This window comes from Buteo buteo, chromosome 16 (assembly GCF_964188355.1).
Source record: "Buteo buteo chromosome 16, bButBut1.hap1.1, whole genome shotgun sequence".
NCBI lineage: Eukaryota > Metazoa > Chordata > Aves > Accipitriformes > Accipitridae > Buteo > Buteo buteo.
In genome coordinates this window covers 31,294,509-31,312,415 of record NC_134186.1, presented here as the reverse complement: position 1 = coordinate 31,312,415, position 17,907 = coordinate 31,294,509, and the positions used below count along the sequence as shown (strand labels likewise).

Genomic DNA, 17,907 nt, shown 5'->3' with positions numbered 1-17,907 from the left:
TTTATTGCAACAGGATTTTATTCAATATTATTAATTTTTGTACAAAAAAACCCCTTAAAATTGTAAATACACTGCATGCTAAGAAAACAAACTGATACACCATATTGTCATAAAACACATTTCTTTGCATTTTCTCAGTTTTTGAAGTTGCAAGATGGGCCACAGGTAGATTTGGTCCTGGGCGGGGAATGCCAAACTGCTGAGCTTGTGCGCTTGAAGTATCGAGGTTTGCTCTTGCCAAAAATATCCTCCAGCTTAGGGCTTGGAATTAGCCCAAAGAGTTGGTCAACATTCACTGGGTGATAGTATTGATGTAAAATGGCTTGATTAAGCTGAGACCCTGTGGAAATGACCATATCAGAGAAGCAGACTCATTAAGTTTTCAGTGCTCTGTTTAAGGTGCCCTTTCCCTTTTAGAGCCTGCAGGACAGTTACTATTCTTTCACACCTGAAAAACTATTACGGTACAGTGAGTGTGATTACCAGTTTTCCTGCTCATTGCAAAGCTTTGAACCCCACACTCATCTTCAGGTTGCCAGCAGTGCTTGTTTCAAGTTACTCAGCACACTAGACGTATCCCAAACCCACCACACCTTGGTTTCTCTCAGGAGGACAGGCTGCCTCATCACTAGTGAGCCCCCACCATTCATTTCACACTCTCAGATCCAAACACATGCATGGAGGACTTTGGTTTAACTTCAACACAACAGCACTTGCAGGAAAGCAGCTCCAGTCCCCCTTACCACTTGGAGCCAGCAGCTGCCAGCACTGCTGAAGTCTCACACACTCCTGGACTGCACTTTGGAGAAGCTGAGATTGCACCATGTGAATTTGGAAAGCTCCAGCTTCCCAGGGAAGGAATTAAAGGAAACCAAACCAAACTTGGCACCTACCATCAGCCCAGGCAGGGACAGGCTTTCGAGGTTCATTCTCATCGTCTGTGGAGTCATCACTGTTCAGATCCATCCCGTAGTTATTTTCATTTACCTTTGGGGATCTGGATTCCTTTGTGCCCTTCGGGTGCTCTAAGTAGGATGTGGAGATAGATTTCTGAAACCACAGAGACAGCATTGATTAGAGCAGGAAGCAAACTTCCAGTCTGGCAGGAGAGCTTGCCTCGCCAGGGCAGGCTGACTACCAGACCCATGCAGCCTGATCCATTGCAGGCACCTCAAAGCTCTGGCACCAGCAAGACAAAGAGACCGTGCTAAGGTCCCAGCTTAGATCCCACAGCAAGATGCTGTTAAGGTATTTAGGCAGTACCCTCACACTGAGCATAAGCCATGAGTGAGTTCCCAATGCCACAAGCTCAGCAAGGAACTTCACTGTAAAGGGAAGGTAGCCAGAAACAAGATGCATCATTCACACTCATTTTCATCCCTAGTTCAAAAAACAGGAGCACCAAAAGGTCACCTACCTTGTATGGGAAGCCTTTGATCTACATGTTAACTGGAACCTCTATAATATTCCTACCTGACAAGTAACTTGGGCTGAGATTTTCAGTAAAACCCAGAACTGCTCAAATCCTTTTGGCTTTTTTTTCTTTACTGGACTTTGCTTTGAAACCATGGCCTGCTGAAAGCCAGGCTGTAGCATGAGACTGTGTACTGCAGCAGGGACTGCAAACCACAGAGCTGAAACAGTCACTTGCCTATCCTGCAGGTTCCAAGCTGCCAGGAAGAGCCTGCCAGTACCCGTCCAGGAAAAAGCCAGGGCTCCGTTTCACATTGAAGCTGCAGGTCGGAACAGCACAAGCCAAAGCTCGGAGATATCTCCTGGCTTTGAGGTGAGGAACAGGGATGACTAGCAGACCTGACAGTCATATGTAGTACAGGAGTGCCTAGAGGTGCTGACCAGAGAATAAACCAGGAAGGAAACCCTAATTCTGCAGGACTCTGCCTTAAGGAAATGCAGAAGTATATACACGTCTGTACAAATGCACAAACTGTCACTGTGCTCAGTGACTTGATAACTACTTTTAACCCTCTTCCCCTCCTGTTTTTTGTAGAAAGGCCTTAGAAGAACATACCATGTATGTCTAAGGACTTGGCTTTTGCACACATGGCTCTACCACTCAAACCCCTTCACAGTTTTCACAGCGGATCTGGTTTTCATTCTCCAGAGCTGTGGCATGAGTCGCAACACAAAGTTGTTGAGCGGAAGAAGAGGAACCAGTCAGCCGCAAGACAAGAGAGTTTACCGGCAGAGGCAGTACTCCAGTCCGACTCTTTGAGCAGCTTTCCACCTCTTCAGTTGCCAGGTTCAAGCAGCTCCAGCTCAAACAGGCTTCTGGAGAGCAAACAGCCTGACGGCTGGCCGGGCTGCAGCGATACTGACGCTTCGTGACGTGCTGCCATCCTGTGGCCATTTCCAGCATCTTTTCCAAGATAAAACACTTGGTTTTCCGGCAGGTTGCCCCTGTGCTGAGCTCTCGGCCAAGCACCCAAGAAGACAGACATCCCCATCCTCTGCACAGATGCCTCTTAAACCCCAACAGCCTACACTTGAGGATTTAATTTCCTGCTCCACCACTGATAGATAATAAATCTGCAGGCTGGCTCCAAACCACAGGAGCCGATTAGGCACCACCAACTCATTTTATTTGCAAGCTCTGCTGGAACCAGGACTCACCTTTACAGTTTTGCTCAGCCATGTGCCAGAGGCAGCAGTCAATGCTTCTGGTCGCTTGATTTTTTTCTCCTCTCCCAGCTGCTGCTGGGGCTCCTGCAGACCATCTTCCTTCTGTTAAGATGCAAGAATTAAGTCATTCTTCATTCATGTTCACCCAAGCAAAACAACCAGACCATCTCTGGAACTGAGCCATATTTTCTGAGGCCCTTGCAAAAAATATCCTCAGTCCCTCTGTGTCTTCATCTGCAGAAGAAAAAACAACCCCAAGACTCAAAGATAAAGCGATTCCTGTCTTTGCTCAGATCCAGATCAACAAGGCCTCTACAGCCCATGCTCACCTTTACTGCTTTGAGCCAGGGATTAGAAGCCATGGCAATAGATTCTGGTTGCTTGGGTCTCTTCTCCTGCCCAGGCAGCTGGTGCAGCTCTTTTGGGCTCTCTTCTTCCTAATAAAGAGAAAAAAATTTCACTGCTTAAGCTCCTTTTCAACCAAACCCACTTTTTCCAGGAGTTTCTTCTCCCATACTACTCAGTATGGAAGAGCTAATAGGAGGGGAAGAGCTGCAGGCACTTTGAATTATATTCAACTTCTCTCTTATCTGGAGGAGCTTTGCTATGGCTCACTCCAGCCTAGTTGCTGGCAACATATGAAGAATTTAGACCTTAATTAAAATTATATAGCACAAATAGGAGTTTGAATGTCATGGACCTGGTGAGTAAGAGCAGCAAGAGCAAATACAGAAGGAGGAATTTATCCTTAAGAGGAGTAGCATTTGAGGGGTTGATTTTTTTACTAATGAAGAAAGCAGAAGAGAGAGTGATGTTAAGGGTAGAAAAAGAGCAGAAAGAAAATGTTACTGTGATATTTTGAGACAGCCAGCCTTGACTTTAAGCCATAACATTCTTTGTATAAGTGCAAATGAAGTTACATGAAGCCATGATACCTGAAGTTTGTTATGGGGATCACATCCTCCAAATACACTGAGTGAATGTAGTAGGGAAAAACCCCCCCTCTTACTAATTTTCATGTTCAGTATCAGTGAATGTTATTTGGAGGTGTTCTTCGAAGTGCCATTGTATGGCTGCCATCCATCTTGTGATGGGGCTGAGAAGGTTCACCTGTTAACAAGAAAAGACTGAACCCCAACTCTGTCAGAGTTGGTTTATTCTTGCACAAACCCCAACTCCTTACAATAACATGTTTAGCTTATCATCAGTTTCACTATATTTGTTTCTCTAAACATAATAGTGAATGTGAAAACCTTAAACAGCAACACAGCACTTGGAAAACAGGTCTGATCTTAAAATAAGTCTGTGTATCCTATGCCTTGCTAGTTTACAACAGAGAAGTTGTTCCAAGACCACTTCAACTCCCCACCTTTATGTTCTTCTCAGTGAACAGTGCTGACTCCAGCTGTGGTTGGGTGGCCTTCTCTTTACTTTGCGGTCTGTGATCCCTGGGGAAAAAAACCTATAATTTAGTTATAGAGGAAAGCATGTCTGCCCACCCTCCCAAGTGTTCTTATAGCCTCTTGCTTCAGCACCCCAAACCTTGGGACAGCCTGACACTCACACCAGTCTCCCAATTTCAGCAATACTATTTATGTTTACTGCTTCACCATGCCTGTTGCCAAGTCCCCTCCTCCAGGACAGAGACAAGCTAATACCTCTCCTTCACTTGTTCCACCTGTTGCTGCCCTACAAGATTTTTCAGTTCCAAGACTTTCCTTCCTTTTTCTTTCACTTCATCCTCTTTCCTTTTCTGCAGTGGTTTTTGCTGCTTAAATTCATCTTCCTCCTGAAGAAAGAAGAAAACCCTTGTAACCCTCCAGCTCAAGTGGGGAAAGATGGGAGGATATGAAGTGAATGCTTTCACACAACCTGTGCTAGTTACACCTCATTCTGACCTTCCATGGCCTGCCGCCTACCAGTTGGGCGGTCTCTCCCTTCTGTCCCCACAGGTACCCTTGGGTTCAAACCCAACATCAACTGTCTAGACAGAAATCTTGGAGCATGGACCCTAAAATCCCTGCAGCAGGAGAGGCAGTAACCTTTCCCTCTCCCACCATTCAGAACAGCGCATGGGTTTCCTGCTACTCCTTTCCTTTTCCACATGCAGGAGGGACCTAGAGTTGCTCTTACCACACTCGGCACTTTCTGCTTCCTTGCATCAGCTTCCCCATGCTTCTTCAACAGTTTTTTCTTGCTCCACTCCTCTGCCACTTTCTCTTCCCGCACTTGTGAGAGGCGCACCTGAGAAAGCCACACATGTCTGCTCCATCGCCCCCGAGGGCACACCTCATAGCCTTGTCCAAATGGAAGACAGGGACTGCTTCCGAAGTCTGAATCCTGTGATATTCCAGGTCCCAATACCCAGCAAGTGGCATATGTGCATTGGATTTAGTACCAACCTCATGCAGCAAGTCCACCACTTACTACAGGCCATGTGAAGAGACACCCATCGCTTGGAGTGACAGGAGAAAGGAGCACAAAGACCATTACACAACCCCAAAATAGATGCCTCCATCTTGTAAGTAATTCTCTGCTGAACAAGGGGATCTAGCATCTGGTTTCTGCTTTGCCTACAGTGCTGCTGTTGACTAACTGAACTGCAGAATGAACTGGGGATGTGAAAGCTGACTGAGCCCCAGAGACACGGATCCCTCACCTGAGCTGTCTGTCCCAGTAAAAGCACTAGCGTGTCTGCAGCAGCAGACTAGTCAGGGCTGGGTGTACTTTTGGCTGCTCAGGTTTTGAGAAAGGCTGAAAGGAACATGATTCCTTTGTTTTCTGTGGCTGACCCCTTCCAAAGGTCACTTTAGTCCACTCCCTGAAATGAGCAACCATCCTTCTCCCAAATGCTGCTAGGGCTCTGGGTCAGTGAGGCACAGCATCCCTCAATCCTGCAGAACCTGCACAGTTGTACAAAAGCAGCAACACTGTCTGCACGCAGCCATCAACAACCCACCCTAGCATGCTCTTCGTCTTCTACCTGTCCTCAAAAGAGGGCCATACAAGGCTTTAAAAAACAAACACGATACAAATACACACACAGCCAAGGCTACTAGTCACAAGCATCTCTTGCATGCTTGGTAGCTATTCTTTCCCACCACATCTTTGCAACCCCCTGCGAGCATCATGGCTTCGCTGTCTGTAATGTTTTGTGGAAACAGCACACTCAGAGTACACTGTAAGCTGAGTAAGGCTGTCTCATCTGCAGAGCCTGTTCACAGGACAGTCAAGGGATGCTGCCACATTCCTTAAATGCAGAGCACCATAAACACTGCATGTCAGAACAGGAATGTTTAGAACAACTGCGGAGGTATGGAGAACAAAAGCCTCCTCTTGTTAGACAGAGAATTTCAATGTCTCTGATGCAGACTTACCCACCACCAGATTAGTCACCATCAGCAGCAACCCTGTGCTTGCACATATCATGCCAGCGGCCTGTTGCACCCTCCCCCTCTTGGTCTCACAGCTCACCAAGATAATGTCACTGTACTGAGTGGTCCAAAGCTCAGTCAGACTTCTTACCTTCTCTTCATTCTGTAAAATCTTCTGCTCCATCCGCCTTTTTTTTTCTTCTTCCATTTGTTCCACCCGCTCCCGAGCCTGCAGTGCCTTTCTCAGACGCTCTTCCCTCTTCCTGGGCAGTGTGTGTGCAAGAGGGGCTTGTTAGCTTTATCTGCTCTAGCACTGAGGATGATGGGGGAACCAGGACTTGTCATGGTAATTGGGGAAAACAGTTATTTTGCTTGACTTGCTTTGGCTGAGCTTAGCCCCAGCTCACTTCTGGATTAATTTCAGACATTAGCCAGTGCTTTGCATCAATGCAGTTCTTACTGCCATGAGCCATGAACAGCTGGGCTCAGGGTCCCCAGTCAGCATACCTTGCAAAATGCTCCTTCCAAGTGGGAGGCACAAAGCACAGTACAGCAGTGCTGTCTGCCTGGCAGGAAAGGCCTCCAAGGCAATTCTGTGCTGAACCAAGGAAGGAGCAGAAGGTTAGGGACCCAACTCACTGTTTCATTTCTGCCTGCCGCCGTCTCCTTTCCTCCTCCACTTTCTTTTTCCTCTGTTCCTCAGCCTCCTGCTTCTTCCTGAGGCTTTCCAGTCTCTGCCGCTCCTTCTCCTAAAGGGAGATGAGTTCAGACTGTACCAATTGCTGGGGCCTGTCTCTACCCTCAGGGTGCTTGTGCACAGGCAGCTAGAGGCTAGGCAGCCTGCTAAACAAAGAAGTCACTGTCAGACTCATATTCACCCACACGCTGGGATGGGAAGTGAATAGCAGGGAAGAAACAATGCAGGTTTGGTAATAGTGCTTATTTAACTAATAAGAGCAGAAGAGTCACAGGTATAGGAGGGAAACACCTCAGTCCTTCAGCTGTAGAGAATAGGTTTAGGCAAGGAACAGCACACTCCTGCTGTAGGTGACCACTTGTAGCAAATGCTTCTTGCCTGGGACAGCGTTACCTACACCAGCAGCTGGGAGAATAGGGGAGGAAGAGCACAGTACAAGTAGTCTTGCTTAGAGGCCAGAAGGTTTCCTAGCAGTTCCCAGCCCCAGCAGAACACACCAGCAAAGAGATCCTGACACCTCACCACTGGTGTGGCCAGTTTACTTATTTGGACAGAGAGCTGCACAGATGCCAGTGTGAGGGGAAAGAGCTATCAGTGCCCATGTGGCAAGCAGCACAGCTGTTACAATCGTCCAGCCCCCACAGTTAAGGGTGTCATTACTTACAACAAAGTCTCCCTGTAGAGAAGAGACATAAAAAAATGATTAAGGATTTGGAATTAACACTAGAACCCCCCTTCATAGCACACAGCCCCTGTTCTTAGCTGCACCTCCTTACCAGCCTGTGGTAGATAACCCATTGCCTGACCCCACACTGCCTGTCTTTCAGCCCCACAGCAGCCAATTACGCAAGACAAGGGCAGATTCACACTGCAAAGATAAAAGCTTCCCACTTTCTTACAGTTCAACAGTCCCAGAATATAAATGTTTCTGCTGACTACAGATAGAGCAGCTGAGATATTTCTGCATATGAGGAAGGTCTGAGAATTGGTGCTAAAGTGCCCTGGCCAATAACAGTGTGTGGACAGGTGATGCAAGGCGACACCAACCAGTGTCCCTTCCCTGGGGAGACTGAAGTAGAATTGTGAGGCCAGTTTGCTATGAGGACTTGCACTGATCCATGGTAGCAGACAGAACTAGGAATATGTTTATGCTTTTTTAAGTAAACAGTCCCTCCTGCCACTCCCCCAAACTTGAGCCCCTCCTCCAGCCCCATGAGGGAAGGTGGGACTCTGATGCACCTTAAGATCAGGTCGGGTAGGAGTATTGCATTTGATGAAGTTCTTTATGACACCCCCACGTCCTGTGCGCCCCGGGCTCGTGAGTAGATGGTTTTGCTGCACAGCCTGCAGGAAGTTTTTCAATGGTCTAACAACCTAAGAGGAGGAGATGTAGGGATGTCAGTACCTGCCAGGGAAAGGGAGGCAAAGGGCCATGCCACCCACTCACCTTGCTAGCTGGAGAGGAAGAAGGTGCAGCCTGGTTTGCTGAATTCTTGTGCTTGTCATTCCAAGGGGAAAGGGTATGACCCAGTGGCTGCTGCCCATTCCATATAACTCCCATTGCTTGTTTACAGCTTCTTGTCCTGATGGGATTAGCAAGAGGAACATTAGGTGACCATCACACTCCCCAGTCTTGCTAGAAGCATGTACTTGCTGTTACACACTTCCCTCTGCCCGCTCGCTGCTACCAGAGGACATGGGCCTCCTATGAACTCAGTCAGCCCTGTGGCAGGCACACCACCCAGTCCTGAATGAGGGCAGGAAAGGCACACGACAACTTGGTAGGGGAATACCCAGCTTCCAGAGCAGTGATGTACAACATAACACTCCTTCTCATTCTCCACTTTGAGTCCCACCAAGCAAGAAGTCTTTGTTCTATCTGGTATTAACAGCACAAGATAGACATAACCCCTGTGTGTCTGCAACTAGCCAGCCCAGCTCATCTCACTGGCAGGGTTTCATGCACTTTATAAATACTTTGGATGCTCGCAGATTTACCTGTGTCAGAAAAGACTGCACTTGCCTCCCCTAATTCCAGGGAAGAACAGGGGGAACTGCTTCACTGCACAATCAGTCCAATCCAGTAGCAGCCCTGAGGAAGGCTGCAGATCCTGACCCATCACACAGTGCTAAGCATCCACATGAGAACAGAGGTTACGGTTATTCCCCTTTCCATCCACTACCCACAGCAAATTCACCCCAGAAAAATCAGGACAGGAGACTGAGGGCCAAGGCTAAAAGCAGCTGAAATCTCACGTGAAACACCAGTAATACAAGCAGTGAGGAAACAAGTCAGGTATTCCAGACACTTGCACAAGATAAAAATAAAGAGGTCTGTCACCAACTTGCGTTGCCTTCTGAAACTACTCCCGGACCACCCCCCTTATGAGCCACTCAGACTCACACCTAAGCTGTGAGTTATCTGTGCTATCTTAGACACCTTTCCTGGTTTGTGCATGAAGTCATGTGTCTGCTTCCCAAGCCAGACCTGGGTCCCAGACCCAAACAGGGCTCAAGAAGTCACAAGGAACTCCCAGGAGACAGGATTTGGCCAAAGAAGATTTCAAAACTACATCAGAAGCGGGGGGAAAGGTAGGGAAACAAACACCCAAAGCTTTTTAAAACAGATTACTTAAAAGACCAGGCCTGAGTCCTTCCAGACCACTGGCTCATTCCTCCTCCTTCGAAATGTCTCATACCAGATGCATGAGGGATCCTCCTGGGACTTGGCACAATGGCATTGTTCCTGGTTCTCATTCTGGGGTTCACTGTTTGGATTTACACAGCTTCCTGTGAAGAAACCTGTAATTAGGACCATGTGCAAGGCATCCTGCAGGGCTCTGGTTCTTGTCTCCAGCTCTCGTGTGCTCAGAGCCCCATGGCACGTAACCAAAGTGAGGAACCAGAAGCCTGGATGGCTACCTGGAACATAATTGTTGTAGACATACACTGTGAAGCACGCTATAATATGCATCCTGTACAGACCCTTCTGAACAGGCACAACCTGTCTCACCAAAAGGCCTCCAGCTATTTTTCCCTCTACTCCAGCTACAGCTGCTTGTCAGATCCTGCAGTTCCCACAGGGGATAAACAAAAAGCCTGAATCAATCCCTCTCCTTGCTTTGAGGCACAGTAAATAAATGGGACCTGTAAATCCTCACAAAATGTAAACCCAGAGGAAAGGGATGTCAAGGTGCTTTAACAGAACATTACACTAGGTGGAAGATACCAGGTCTAAGAGCAATCTCCTTTCAAAATGTCCCCACTTACTCATTATGCAGACTGAAGTTGGACAGGACAGCATTTGTCTCAAGGCTTCGACACATTTACAAGATGTCCTTGCTTATCTAATTGCATGTCTCACCTCTTCAGGAGATCAAAAGCTTATCTGAAAAATTACCTTGACTGGTCAGAGGTGGTTTTGTTTCCACACAAGTCCCAGATTTTCCACAAACCCTCATGCTGACTTCCTGGTCTGTGTGTCTTTAGGGCTTCATGCAAGAAAAGCAAGACCAACTCGAAGTTACCTTCATTGTTCCCTGTCTGCTGCTCAGGAGGAGATAAGTGCTGTGCCGGAGGGCTGGCAGCTTGTATATTTTTGCTTGAAATGAGGACATCTTCAGGAGTCTGCAGGAAAAGGAAACAAGCATTCTCTTAGCACAGTTGCTCCAAAGAACAAGGCTACCATGGGTCTGCTGCCCTGAAAAAGCCAGTCACTTCCAACTGCAATCCAACTGCTAGGTTAGGGTCTGCTTCTCTACCAACTAGAGCTGTGCTGCAAGGACACCAACTGGCTTGTTTCAGTAACAAGGGGTCTCCTCATGAAACACCAGCCTCTGCAGGAAGGACAGTTGCCCAGCACTTCTCAACCAGAGCAGGAGCTTCACTGAACCTGGACTCCAAAGTCAAAGTGCCTTGAGAATGACAGGCATCTTCGACACACCTTGGAGACACCAATTTTCAAACTACAGATACTCCAATCCTGAAAGACAAGTCCCTGTAAAGTGTTTCAGGTTACAAGGTCATTAGGCACTTCAAGTACCATTATGGTATATTCACAGGAGGACAAGCAAAAAAGTTGCTGCAGTACAGCATCCTAGCTGCCTGCACACAGGCTGTGCTTTCCCCCACCTGCTAAGCTACCACCACCATGACCCAGAGCAGAGCCACCTGCCCATTCCTGCTACTGCTGCTGCTTCCCAACAGCACCAGGAAGCTGTTCTGAAGCACAGCCCACCCCTCTCTCTGCTGAGCTACTTTTCACCTCAGCTCATTCACAGCACAACCACACAAGATGTTTTTGCCAGCTCAAAGGAGGGGGTGGGTTTCTTTGTCCTGCTAGCACTGCAGGCTTACGCTAGCTTATCGCATACATAGCCTCAGTGGCCAAGGAAAGCACATTAATGTGAACTGCCCTCCTGGTTTTTGTAGCTCAAACCAGCCATGCAACAGAGACAGGCTAAGAATACACACAGTCAATTATCATGCCCAGCTGCCAGGCAAAAGCTTGCTGACTCCTGGGAACCTGGCCAAGCACCTCCAAAAACTCCATCTTGAAGAGGCCTTATCAAGGCACAAAATGTCTCTGGAGCCAGAAAGCCAACCGGCTTAACTAGCTGCCTAAGCATTAGAAGGGCAGCGCTGTCCAACTCAGCAGCGCCTTCGCTGAGCTGGAAGGGATGTGACAGAATGATCCTTGGCCACATTCCCTGCTTCCAGTGGCAACATTCAGCAAAAGGTATCAATTCAGGTAAGATGATGTCCGGACAGATAGTTTGTACGTTGTTCTTTAGAACTTACCTTTTCACTTGGGGGATTCAGTTCCAGTCCAGGTCTGTTAAAGAAAAGCTATTTTAATTATTTCCAGTCCCTGAAGGGTGAGTTACAGGTGATAAAAGTATGATGGAGCCAGCATATGGGACCCCAAGGGAAGTGCAGATAAATCTAAGCACATCCAGAGGCACAAGCCTGTTTTAGCCGGGACACACAGAGGTGGAGCTGTAAATTCTTCTGATAGACCATTCCATTGCATTACTGAACAACACACTGACAAACTTTGTCCCCTTCTGCAAAACTGCCACACAGCAGGTAAAAAGGAAGCTCTGTGAGCCTTAGGCTGAGTCTTATCTGTCCACCTTTTAGGTCAGACCACAACTGACTGACCTCCAGCACCACCAGGCATTTGGAGGCTGGTTACAGCCAGGAGTCCCAGGACATAATTGACATGATGCCAGCCAACACCAGGCAGAGCAACGGCTGGCAGCCTCTCAAGCCTTATGGCATAGGCTGGACACCCCCCCAATGCAGTGCTTAACCTCACTGTACCCTGGACATACGTCTGAAAAGAAAGGGCTGTGCCTGAACAGCATAAACTTTGAAGTATCAACCAGCCCCAGGTGACATCATCACCTAAACAGTCTGTTACAAAACCAGTCCTATATCTCTAAGACAAAAGTGACCCATATAGCTTCCTTGTAGGGTTTTCTGTGGTTTCCTCCCGCCTGCTTTACATGGTAGCCTCACCTCATGCTGCTGGTCACATCTTCTTCCACAAAAACCTCCAAAGAGCTTTGACCTGGAGGAGAAAAAACATATGCTAGCTTGGGGATTTCATTCTGAGGCTTCCCAACAGCAGCAATGTGTGTGTGGTAGAGCTCAGGTCTCTGTGCAGGCTTTCCTCCCAGGGAACACGCCGACTGCTCATCTCAGCTTTCCACACCAGCACTACCACCTCCCTCAAGTGTCACTGACAAACTGGTGTAGGCTGGGAAGGCAGAGAACTGAAGCAGCAGCTCCTCTGCCTGCAGACTGCTCCAGCTGCACAAACATGCTCTTGCCTGTGTCAGAGATAGCATTTCCCAGTCAATTGACTTCAGCTCCTGCCTCCCTACATGGTTTTATGCAGAGATTTGCTGGATTTAGGCTGATTTCATTCCCCCCATAACACCACTTAGCTGAAAGTGTTATAACAAATGCCTAGCTACAGCGTGACTCAAAGCTGACAAAACTAAATACCAAAGGCCTCAGTGCTTTATTAGAAGCCAATCTGACTTCAGAAGCAATGATTTTTAGAAAGTCCAAATAGCAAAACCTCCTGAGGAGTAGTGAGAACAGAGGATATGAAGAGTTTAGTGCTACCAGGAATAGCCTGGATTTCTGAATCTTGTTTCCTCCAATGACTGTGCTATTTGATTCTCAGTCCATCCACTCTATCTTCACCCAAAAAGCATTTAAGTTCCTCTGCCAGTTTCGGCCAAATTTCAGGGGGTGGAGACATTCAGTTCCTATAGATTTTTTTGAGAGTTGGCAGAAGACACACAACTTAAAGCCCCTCCCCAGGGAATGCGACAGCCTCTTCTGATCGGCCAAACCGCACGCATGGCTAGAACCAGCCAGACCGCATTTTCCTTTTTGCTCTTGTTTTTTTTTAGCCCATCCACAACCTATGTAACCCAACCTCCAATCCCTGTGCCTATGTCCCAGCAGACACTTCCTTCACCTGCTGCAGCAAAACACGGCCTGAGACTTGGTCGGACAGCAGATAAGGACCCGAAGATTGGTCCCCAAATGGGTGGAAGCCACAAGGTCCATCAACAAGGAGACTAAGAGGAGTCAGAGGCAGAGTTAATACAGATGAGCAGCTCCACAGCTGCTTACTCCCCACACCAAAGTCAAGAAGCTGATTTAGCCAAATGAATGCACTCGACAACTGAAAGAAACTTACAGCTCACTCTGCTGGAGGCAGAGGATGATTCTCGCGCTGCTGCCTTCTTCGAAATGGCCCTGCTGATAGACCTCCGGATCATGCTCTCTCTTTTGCTGGCCAGTGAATATTTTTCTGCCAAGGAGGCCCTATGGCCCTTGTGGGGGCCACCCACAAAGCTTTGGCGTCCAGAGCAACGGCGCGTTTTGGATCTCACTGTAGTCATTTTGCTGTCAGAGTCCTGCAAAAGCACCTTTTCGAGGCCTTGAAGAGACTGATCTTGGAACATGGCAGGATCTCCACCTCTAGCAGCCTTGGGAGTGGATGTACTTGCTCTTCTCCTGGGGGCCTCCTCCCTCTCCCTTGCTGTCTGGCCAGCAGGGACAGAAGACACATCATGCAGCTCAGTGGCTGCACCCCCCTTGGGCAGCTGCTCCCCTGTAACAGCCTTACAGGCTGCATCACTGCTATCGGCACCCTGAGGGCAGTCCTGACAATCCATCTGCACCACAGGACCTTGTGCTTCTGCCAGCCATTTCCCAGTCAGTGCTGGGAGCTTGGTTTCAACACTGGCCTGAGACCTCACCGCACAGTTGGGCGTAGACACCTCTTCCCCCTGACAGCCAGGGTTCCAGGGTTGCTCTTTGCTGTAGTGCCTTTGGGAACTTGGCTTGATGCTGCTTCTCCTTCTGGACAACCTTAAATAAAAGCAATTTTAAATGAAGTGATGAGGAAGTCTCCCACCCAAATGATTTTTAGAGGAAAAAAAAAGCAGACAACAACTTTTGAAGTGAGCCTGCAGGCTTCTTCCCTCCACCAGTCCCCCTTGCAACCCAGCTCTTATCACTGGTGAAATGCAGGAGCTGAACCTTGCAAGCTCGCAGATACGCTCTGGCAGATTTAGCTGGAACAATTTAGAAATTACTGCTTACTGCTCTCTGCTGCTGCAGGATGTTTTTTTGCTGGATGTTATCACTCTCTACCATAGGCAGGAATGCAGGGCACATACCCCTCACTGCAACCCTCCCAGCTATCAGCCTGGCATATTGGGTTGACTCACAAATAAAGGTTGTATTGTATGCACACAAACTGCAGCAGCTGAGGTACCAGGACACTCGTTGCTGTTTGCAGACACTAACCCACAGTCCCAGGCAGAGCTGACACCAGGGGACAGTAAAGTCATACTGGTACAACCAACTCCAGTCTGTTTGCCTTGAGCAAAGTACAGACATCCACACAGGGAGGGATTTTGGATTGAAGATATTGCAGTCTCCCATGATCAACTCTGTGTGGAAGTCTCCCCTGTAGAGATGTACAAGATCCCAGCTAGAAACAGAAGGCTCTGCTGCTCTCTGGCAGGCTACTTAGATAAAACACATCCTGAGCACTGGGGAGGCAGGAACCCAAGCACTGAAAAACATCCACAGCTCTAAACACAGAGTTTGTGAACAGGCTAGGAAACACAGCAATGCCACCACACACATGGTACCTGACAGCATAATCCTGAGGAAGGCAACAAAAAAATACCTGTACAGTTAGGACTCACAAATTCTTTGAATTACCTGTTATTTAAGAGAAAGATTATCCGGTACAGTAACTGTGTATAGCTCTATTGCTTCAGTTAAACCTGACCCACTATGCAGAGGTTTGGGGAACTTGGGCAGTGAAATCCTCTTTTCTGCATTAGGTAACCTGGCATGAGAGGATGGAGCCACGCACTTGATCAGCAAGTTGAGGTGGATGAATCCAAAACCAAAGGACAACTTTGGTTGTCCAAACAAAGGCAGCTTCCGATGCCAAAGTGACCCAGAGGTAGCCAGGTAAAGGGTGGAGATTGGAGACAAAGATGAAATGGAAAGCTAACATGGAAGCACGCAACAGCTAAAGGCAGCTAAGAAAACCCACCACGGTGTAAGAACAAGGTTTTACAGCCCCTGGTGCCTGACCACCAGCAAGCAGTGGCTTGTCCTACTGCCAGTATTCCAAGTTGATACCCTCTGCCCTTCTTCCAGCCTTGTTCTCTTAATTTCTCATTCTGATGTCTAGCAAGAAAGGGGACTTTTTGCTACAATTAGCAAAAAAGACTACTGTTTGGGAAATGTGTAACTAACAATACACTAAGAAATGGGTTTTAAAATACACACTAAGAAAAACAGAGCAAGAAAAACAACAACGGCCTGACCCTGCAGGATGGAGCACAATGGGCTGAACTGCATTGTGAACTTCCCGTTGACAAATGACCGCCTGCCCACGCATTTTGTCACATCAGCAGATCTTTCTCAAAACTAGGTTTAAATGAGGAAAAATACATGCAAGACCTGTCTTCAGGGGAGCAATCCAGCTGCTACCTGAAAACTAACAGCATGTCTTAAGAGCTCTCCCGTTTAGATCTGCAACATTTTCTTCTCCTGCCCTCCTTCACCACACACATGCATGAACTTCCCACGCTTCCTTACTATTCTTGTTGTTCTCTCCATCCTCCATGTCTGGTTTCTGACAGTCTTTTAGTTCTACCTCTTCCTGTCCAACTTCTGTGGGTTTTTCACCATGGTTATCAAAATTTAAGTGCCTCAACGCATAAACAGTTTACTACTGCGTGCCCAGTGACGAGGTTTGGGTCACACTACAGCAACTGTCAGTGTGAGCTCACAGCATATGCTTCTCTGAAGGGAAGGTTACCTTAACCACCTTGTTGCTGAGCACCAGCTGAGAGCAGATACACAGTCAGCTACCATGAAGCAGTGACATCAAGGAAGTTAATTAGCATCACAGCCATCCCTGACTACACATGCAATTAAATCATGCCCTACACCATCCTGCCTCGGCATCTGTTTGCAGGCAACTGTTGTCTATTTAGGACTGGTTTTAAAAACCTCAAGTACAGTCAGTTCTAAGCAAATCACTTGGAATTTCCACTTCAGTTTCACTGCTAGTCCCTTTGAGCCTTTCTGCCTGCCAGTTCAAACAACTGTGGATGTGCCATTTCTGCACGTCATTCGTAGCAAGTTCTGTTCTCAGGTTCTCTCAGGCACCAGTACAAAGGTTTAGGGAGTGAACACCAGTAGCGACCTCAGGCTGAAAACCAAATCCAAGCAGACAAGAAAATAGAATATTTATTATTCTTTGTTTCTAACCAGAAAAAAGATAAAACAAAAATTAAAGTGAAGGAAGCCAGCCAACTCTATCCCAAACTTTCACAAGAATCAGAACATTGATTGATCTTGACATGCCCTTTTAAATGTATTTGCTAACTCAGGGAATAAAACAGCTATTTTATGTTCTTGTGTATGTGGAAACAGTTACTATTTTGTTTCTTTCTTAAACACTGTGCGGCAGAGCCAGAACAAACCGGCTCACCTACCTCCTTCTGTTTGGCTCCTTATGCTCATCTTTCAGGCAGGAGGACTGCCTTTTCTTGGGACGCCTCCTCTGTGAAGGTGTTTTGGGCATTAATTCAGGTCCAGCCCCAAAGTTGCTGTTGAGCAGACAAATGCGGAAGGCAGAGATTGCTTCCCCCCCCACCTAAAACAATACTACCCACAAAACAAGGGCTGCTCATTGAAAAGGATGAGTGCTGGGTGAGAAACAAGGGAGTGAAGCATGCCAGCCACCTGGCACCAAGGCGCAAACGGAGCTGCCAAAGCCACAGCTGTGTCAAATCACAGTTGCACAGCTGCGAATCCCAAGTCCCACCAGGCCTGGCACCGGGGCTGGCCCCCAAGCAGCTGGGAGCCCACCCGGCCTTAGGCTCACAGGGGCCAGAGGCATTTTGAGACCAGCCAGCTCCCTGGGGGATGGAGAGGTCCCCCTGAGGGCAGCCCCTACCTATCCAGCATCCTCATGCCCTGCTCCTCCACCTCCCGCAGCCAGGCCAAGTGCTTGTGCTCGGCATCATGGAGGAAACGCGAGAGCCTCTGCCCGCACACCTCCAGCAGCTGCGTGGGACCGCCAGCCTCTGCCATGGCCCTGCCTGAAACACAAAGGAAGCGGTGAAGGCTGGCAGGCACCCGGGGAGGCCCCGGGCCCGCCCCCAGCCTCAGAGCGGGGTGCGAGGGCGGGCCAGGCCTCAGCGCTGCGCCCCATGCGGGCGCAAGGCCGGAGTTGAGGGGCTGAAGGGCCCCCAGGCCTCTCCACCTGCCTCCCCTAGGGCAGAGCGGGCCCCAGGCCCCAGACCCGCTCCGGTACCGGCACCGACCGAGAGCCCGCCGCGCCCCCGCGAACACAGCTTCCCTCTCCCTCCCCCCGCCATCATCCCGGCCTCTACCAATCACGGCGCGCGCGCCCCGAGGCGGGGCCTCTTATTGGCCACGACCCACGTCCATCGCTCCCCCGCCGTTAAAGCCCCGCAGCCTATTTGCCTGCCCCCTTCAAGCCCCGCCTTCCAAGCCAAGTCCTCCGCGGCCACAGAGGCCGGCGAGCAGAGGGGAGCCGATTTTGAGTGCTCCCGTGGTCGCCTCGCAGCCAATGGGGAAGGGCGGGCTGGGGGGCGGCGC

At 48.7% G+C, this 17,907-nt stretch overlaps 1 protein-coding gene across 4 annotated transcripts; it reads right to left on the bottom strand.

Moving 5' to 3' along the window:
• On the bottom strand, positions 1–17,626 carry LOC142040542 (inner centromere protein-like). 4 transcript variants are annotated; one of them, XM_075048585.1, is made up of 19 exons: positions 17,549–17,626; positions 17,240–17,384; positions 16,776–16,889; positions 13,436–14,112; positions 12,235–12,286; positions 11,512–11,545; positions 10,239–10,338; positions 9,411–9,501; positions 8,159–8,294; positions 7,951–8,085; positions 6,654–6,763; positions 6,166–6,277; positions 4,774–4,884; positions 4,299–4,429; positions 4,010–4,088; positions 2,970–3,077; positions 2,632–2,742; positions 894–1,050; positions 1–340 (listed from the first exon to the last, which is right to left on the bottom strand). In XM_075048585.1, the coding sequence occupies exons 2-19, from the start codon at positions 17,374–17,376 to the stop codon at positions 135–137; spliced, it is 2,601 nt and encodes an 866-aa protein (XP_074904686.1). In that variant the 5' UTR covers positions 17,377–17,384; positions 17,549–17,626; the 3' UTR covers positions 1–134. The 4 variants fall into 4 exon arrangements, 2 of the variants coding, with proteins under 2 accessions (XP_074904686.1, XP_074904687.1); XR_012653241.1 differs by lacking the exons at positions 1–340; positions 894–1,050 and adding an exon at positions 3,650–3,750 and having other exon boundaries at positions 2,717–2,742; positions 17,240–17,596; XR_012653240.1 differs by lacking the exons at positions 1–340; positions 894–1,050; positions 2,632–2,742 and adding an exon at positions 3,576–3,750 and having other exon boundaries at positions 17,240–17,596.
• Positions 17,627–17,907: the final 281 nt, after the last annotated feature.